The sequence below is a fragment of the Nematolebias whitei genome, chromosome 3 (assembly GCF_014905685.2).
Source record: "Nematolebias whitei isolate Nwh7 chromosome 3, NemWhi1, whole genome shotgun sequence".
NCBI lineage: Eukaryota > Metazoa > Chordata > Actinopteri > Cyprinodontiformes > Rivulidae > Nematolebias > Nematolebias whitei.
This window is the reverse complement of record NC_056500.1, coordinates 6858076-6864781: the sequence shown is the minus strand read 5'-3', so window position 1 is coordinate 6864781 and position 6706 is coordinate 6858076. Positions and strand designations below refer to the sequence as shown.

The following is a 6706-nucleotide window of genomic DNA, read 5'->3' as shown; positions in this document are numbered from 1 at the left end:
AGATAGATAGATAGATAGATAGATAGATAGATAGATAGATAGATAGATAGATAGATAGATAGATAGATAGATAGATAGATAGATAGATAGATAGATAGATAGATAAGCAGTGCAAATTAACATTTAGCTGTAAAACTTCTTTATTGTATTTATATTTTATTTTATTTTACTTGTTTTGTTTAAAATTATATGCCCTATTTTTGATACATTGTTTTGTGGAAGATGACTTTTACAAACATTTCTGACCTGCAAATAACCTTGACTGTGATGAATGAAGTGATCCTAAACTTGTATTTCCTAAATTTTAATGAGCCAGCTGTCTGCTTTCTCAAGCAGGTGTCGTACGAAGCCTCCACCTAATAAAGCAGCTTGTCCTAAAGGTGTCTTCTGATCACCCTCTGTCTCTTTTCATTTCCTGGTGCAGGCCTCAGTCTTTCTGGCTCGGTCACTTCCAGTCTCTCCTGTACTGCTCAGAGAACAACCAACTTGGAGTATTCTCAGAGGAGCTCCACAGCTGTAGCTGCCGATACGAGCACAGTCCCTGTCAGCTGCCTCCACCCTGCACCATTGGGGAAGGCTCGTCCTGCGCAACATGTGCATCAGACAACCCGGCCAGATGTGGCAGCTGCAACTCGGGCTTCACTCTGACACAGGGGCTTTGCAGACCCATGGTGGCAGACTCGACAGAGAACTACCTTGGCTTTGAAACGGACCTCCAGGATTTGGAGCTGGGCTACTTACTCCAAAGAGCAGACCGCAGGCTAGAGGTATCTCTTTGTTATTTCTGTTTTTTTAACGATGGCAGGCTCACTGACAGTGGAGCTGTCTTACAACAGTAGTTTGGCAAAAAGATAGATGGACTCCAGGGAGCCACTCAGCATTGTGTAGTGCTACCCTTCTGGCAAATGAAGAACTTTATAGCTCCATGTAACAGTTATACAATTTACTGTGTTATTTTTTTTTAATACCATATTTTTTAACAACTTTGCTACAACATAATAATCTTGTACCTGATTTATATGTAACAGTGACTCATGCTGTGTAAATGTTGTTTTTGAAATACATGAGAAGTTGTGCAGCTTCTCTTCATAAACGGTTGTGCAGAATAGAAACTGCACATGCAACATGCAAGAAGATGCTGTTAGGGACATTTTCCAAACTTTTAAGAGTTTTACTTGTAAGACAATACAAATTTGGTGTTCCTAGCATATACAAAAATATATAAAAAAATAAATTGATATTCAGAATAACAAACTCATGATATGCTCTTGTGTGTCTTTAATAAATAAATAAACCAGTAAAATACAGAAGCAGTGTGTAGAAAACAGTCTTTTGCAACTGCTTTCATATAAATGTAGTTAGTAAATGGCAACCAGGTGCTAAAGTATGTGCTAAACATACAGTAATGTCACAACAAAACAGGAGTTTTGACACTTTGCTTGTCTGAAACATAATAAAATAGTGCATTAATGCGACACAAAGAATACAAAAACCTTTTAAAAATTGTTGCTTTTTTAAGAGTGATGTAAATCTTTTTTTTTTTTTTTCAAAAAACATATATATTCTTGTTTTTTTTATAGTGAGAGGTTGTTTGGAAATCAAAAAAACTCTAAAATTTTCCCAGGCAATGCTCATTGTAATTGTACTACACTCAATAATCTTCACGTTTTATCTTAACCCTGACCCAAAGGCTGCAGGACTGCTAAATATTAAATTTATAGACGACACACTTAAACAATAAATTAAAAGTAGCATGTATGATTATCTTGTGTTTTTGTCTATGAAATATTTTACAGAAAGCTTGTCCTTTCCAAAAAAGACCATGGCAGTACAACTTAGGTTTATAGAGTTGAATCTAAATATTTAAATAAAAACTACATTTGCAATAGATTCAGTTCACTGAAATGTCAATGAATTAAAATTATTCATGTTCAATATGAATCTGAAAGTGATTAAATCATGATGTTGATGTTTTTCTTCTTCTTCAGTGTAGTTTGTCAAATTAATCACATGGAGTAAAAAGTTGCATAGCTGTATGAATTGGTATTGTTCCAGTGAGTCTGCATATGCTTCTTTTAAATATTATTTAAAATCTGGTGTAGCAGAGTGAACTTATACTTTTTTGTTATTATTATTGCTATTGTTATTGTTGTTATTTATTTATTTGTAATTTACAAAGTACAGATCACACAAAAATAGTAATAGTCACCCGCTTTGAATGTTATCAGCCATTAAATGTCAGATTATTAATTGTTATCGTCCACATGTGTAGCGGTCAGACTGTACCTGGGTTTAAAGGTACATCATTAGTGTTGGTAGAGCTGATAATAGGCTCACCTGGTTAGGTTCAAAGTAAATGGTTTGGGGGTTAGGTTTAGGCACAAGGGGAAAGGGGTTAAGTTTAGGGTCAGTGCTCTGTATCAGGTGTAAGGTGAGGTTTAGGAAAAGTTTACATAAAGCTGACGACAACAAAAACACTTCCTGTTTTACCCGAGTGCGATGCTGCACATTATCAGCGATACAAACGTAACTTTAAAACTCCTACGAGGAAGGAGGGACGATAACGTCCATTTAATGGGCTGATAACATCCAAAGCTGCTGTGATATTTTATATATATATATTTTTAATTGTATTAATTTACTGTTTCTGTGTGCATTTGTGTTATGCAGGTCCACGCAATTTTTATCAGCAACGACATGCGACTTAATAGCTGGTTTGACCCATCGTGGAGAAAAAGGATGCTGCTGACGCTAAAGAGCAACAAGTATAAGTCCAACATGGTTCACATGCTGCTTGGAATATCTCTCCAGATCTGCCTTACAAAAAACAGCACCCTTGAGCCTGCGCTGACTCTCTACATAAACCCTTTTGGAGGGAGCCACTCTGAGAGCTGGTACATCCCTGTCGATGAGAACAGTTTTCCAGACTGGCAAGCAACTAAGTTGAATGTGCCCTTTGAGTGTTATAACTGGACTTTGACGTTGGGCAACAAGTGGAAAACGTTCTTTGAAACCATCCACATTTATCTTCGCAGCAGGATAAAGACGCACGATGGAGTGAATGACAGTGTTTACTATGAGCCCATTGAAATGACGGATCCCGCTCAAAGTCTGGGTTACATGAAGATCAATAGCATCCAGGTCTTTGGCTACAGTATGCACTTTGACCCAGAGGCGATCCGCGACTTGATTCTGCAGCTGGATTACCCGTACACCCAGGGCTCACAAGACACGGCCATGCTTCAACTCTTGGAACTCCGGGACCGGGTGAACCGGCTGTCCCCTCCAGGCCAACCAAAGCTGGACCTGTTTGCCTGTCTCCTCCGCCACAGACTCAAACTAACTCCTAGCGAAGTGGTTCGCATACATGCCTCTTTACAGGCTTTCAGCTCGCGTCTGCCCAACACAGCAGATTATGAGACCACCAAACTGTGCAGTTAACAGTCATTCGAAGAAAAATGGGGGGGGGGGGGGGGGGTCGGCGGCAAGGAGAACTTCTGCAATTATTGTAGTGCGGATGTATACAGACATGTTTGGTCTTTATAGATTACCAATCTCTGGTAAATCAAGAGTCGACCAGCTGTGGACAGCTGAAGAATGTACACATTCAGTTTTATTAATTCTTTGTGGAAGCTATGCCTTCAGTGATGCACACACAAGTGGGCTGACCTGGTGAGAAAACACACAACTGCTTCTTCAAAACAAATTCTAAATAACTCTGTAGGAATTCAGAAACACCACATGAAGTTGAACCATCCTGTTTTAATATGACTGCTCATTTATACTGTAAGTACCAACGCCCTATGAATGGACATTCGATGATTAAAATGGTACCGTTTGTTTGTTTGTAATTTTTATATGTTCCTTTGCTTCAGTGACAGTGCACTTTCCATTATTAAAAAAAAATATATATAGTGGTGTAAAACACGATTTTGTAGATAAATTGATATTAAAACATCATGGTACAACATATAAGAGGTTTGTCTAATTTGTTTAGCATGCTATAGTTGTCTCTTAATGTTTAAAATATCTAAGTCTATTACAAAGAACACCTCAAAACTGAGTTTAAGTAAAGAAAAGGTGCCAATTGCGATTGCAATATTTATTTATTAACCTTTATTTAACCAGGCAAATCCCATTGAGATCACAGGTCTGTTTTACAAGGGAGGCCTGAGCCTGTAGCCAGCCTAACATGCATGTTTTTGATCTGTGGGAGGAAACTGGAGTACACGGAGAAAATCTACACAAGCACGAGAAGAACATGCAAACTCCACACAGAAAGGCTTCAGCTCCAACTGGGGATTGAACCCAGGACCTTCTTGCTGTGAGGCAACAGTGCTAACCACTGTTCCATCGTGCTGCAATAAACAAATTGATTTTGATAACTTATTTAACAGTATCTAAGCAGTTTGTTTTCTATCAGTTATGTATGTATTTCCATGAAAAAGTGCAAATTTCACTACATTAACACTGAAAGCAGTTAAGTTTAATTGCTGTTCCATGAACTTTCCTATGTTATGGTGAGGTACTCTGTAGTTACAGTCCGTTTCTCACGTACAAGATGAAGCCTTGTAAACACTTTTAACCATTTTACACAAACATATATGTGTTTGTGTGTTGGGTTGTGAGCTCTGTCAAACAATCATTGAGTGAACAGCAGTGAACTGTGGTTGAACAGATCCTGTCGACTCTGACAAAGGACAGGAGCTGCTGCTATTGTGCTGCTGACACGCTGCTTTCTGCAACGAGTCCAGTTTTCTAACAAATACAAATTAGCTCAGACAGCACACAGCTTTCTGTTCCACTCAAACACATAACCAGCCATTAGTAAAGCATGCCTCCAAGAAATGTCGGTGTGGCTGTGTCAGCATGTCAAACAACTGAAAGAAACGAGCTAACACAAGCTTTTATTGTTTTTCTTTTGCTCTGGGACATTATTCTGGTTATTTGTTTACTTATTTAAATATTATAAATAAATGGCCAATATGTTTCACTAATATAAAACAAAAAGACAATTTGAAATTGATTGATTAAAAAATTAAATTTATGTATCATTTTTTAATGTATTTATTTAAACAATAGTACTTTTCTTTGGACAGTCTGTGTGGTCTCTGAAGTTCATATTCACAGCTAACACGTCAAGTAAAAAAAAAAAAAATGCAAACAAAAACACACTAAACTATTAGATTAATAAAAACCTAAAATAATTTCTGATAGGGACATTGATGCTTTTAAATGAGCATTTAGATTTACGTTTTACGTTCAACTTTACATAAAAAAAATGGTGAAATCATATTTGAAATTCAACTTTGAAAGCAAAAATATTTTGTATAGATTGGTGCAATAACAACATATTAAAAAAAAAACACACAAATCAATGATATAGACAATTTTCTATAGTTTATATATATATATATATATATATATATATATATATATAGGGGGTTTTGTTTTTACTAACGTTAAAAAAAGATGCATTAACCTGTATGACTTTTAGTACAGTCAGTGATTAAATGTTGTGCCTTTGCACAATCGGTCAAAGATTCTATCAGCATCATTAATGTCAGGTAAAAGATGCCATATCTAATCCAGGAGCTTGTATCAGTGTTAGTGGCACTGTAGACCACGGGGAAGTCAAGCACCTGTGAAGGTTAACAGTCATCACCTCAATTTGTCTGCTTCTCCTATCAACTCCAGCTCATGTCAAAAGTTATGTAGGACAAGGGCTGTATATGGATGAGCTGTGTTTGATGAGATGTGAGTGTTGGAATTATATTACCAAATGTCAGCCCGTCTTTTTTTTTTTTCCCTGAATGCAGCAGTGCCAATTACAGAGAGGCCATGAGTGTTTCACAGCAGGATTAAAAGAGCATTTATGAAATATTAAGAGACACCAGCTTTGTTTTTTGTTTTTTTTTTCAGTTTGTTCTGGTTTTAAGTCAACAGCAAAGCCACTAAATGTCTAAACATGTGACTGTTAAGAAAAATGTGTTAAGATTAAATGACGTAAAAGCATTTCAACAGCAGCATTTCAAATACCCTGAGCTGGTAAAGATATTCAGCATAACTGCATAATTACAGAGAACTCAAAGAAAATGAGAATAAAAATAATAAAATGCAGGTCTTAAAGCATAAATTCAGTCCTCCTCGTAGTACATATTAAACCTCCAGCAAATGTAAAAATAAATAAATAAATAAAAATCCCAAGGTAGTCTGCCAATAATTACCATATTTAACTGCACTCTGCTCATTGTGCAATTACCAGACTGGTCCCTAAAACCTTTCCTTCCGAGGCATCAAGCCATAATTTATGACTGCTTGTAAATAGCTCCTTTTACCAGCAATGCGTCTTTCCTGACAGTGTGAGGTAAAAGAAAAGGTCTGAATAAAATGCTCTGACCTTTTGTAATATGCCAGTCAAATATATCATAGACAATGAGTACATGTCCAGTTCACATTACTCATGATAAATTAAATTCTCCGTTTGCAATTTACTCAGGTTTATTTGTTCCACTTAATTCCTATTTGAGTCAGAGGCAGAGCTCTCAAAGGCTGAATATTTGTACAAATGGTGACCTTGGTGAAAATATGGTAGAAAAAAAAAAAAAAAAAATCAAAACTGGAAACCAGACAGCGATGAAAAGTGGGTTTATAAAAGTTCATGCAGTGGACAAAATGCAACTGTTAAAGCACCCTCAGGATGTCA

General features: G+C 36.7%; 1 protein-coding gene across 1 annotated transcript in view; it reads left to right on the top strand.

Annotated features, from left to right (window-relative positions):
* brinp3a.2 (bone morphogenetic protein/retinoic acid inducible neural-specific 3a, tandem duplicate 2) overlaps nt 1–3441 on the top strand; it is a 40826-nt gene extending 37385 nt beyond the window's left edge. Inside the window, exons 7-8 of the mRNA XM_037674475.1 lie at nt 425–767; nt 2671–3441. Of these exons, the coding sequence (XP_037530403.1) occupies nt 425–767; nt 2671–3441 (1114 nt within the window). The remainder of the gene's footprint in view (nt 1–424; nt 768–2670) is intronic.
* The last annotated feature ends 3265 nt before the right edge of the window (nt 3442–6706 follow it).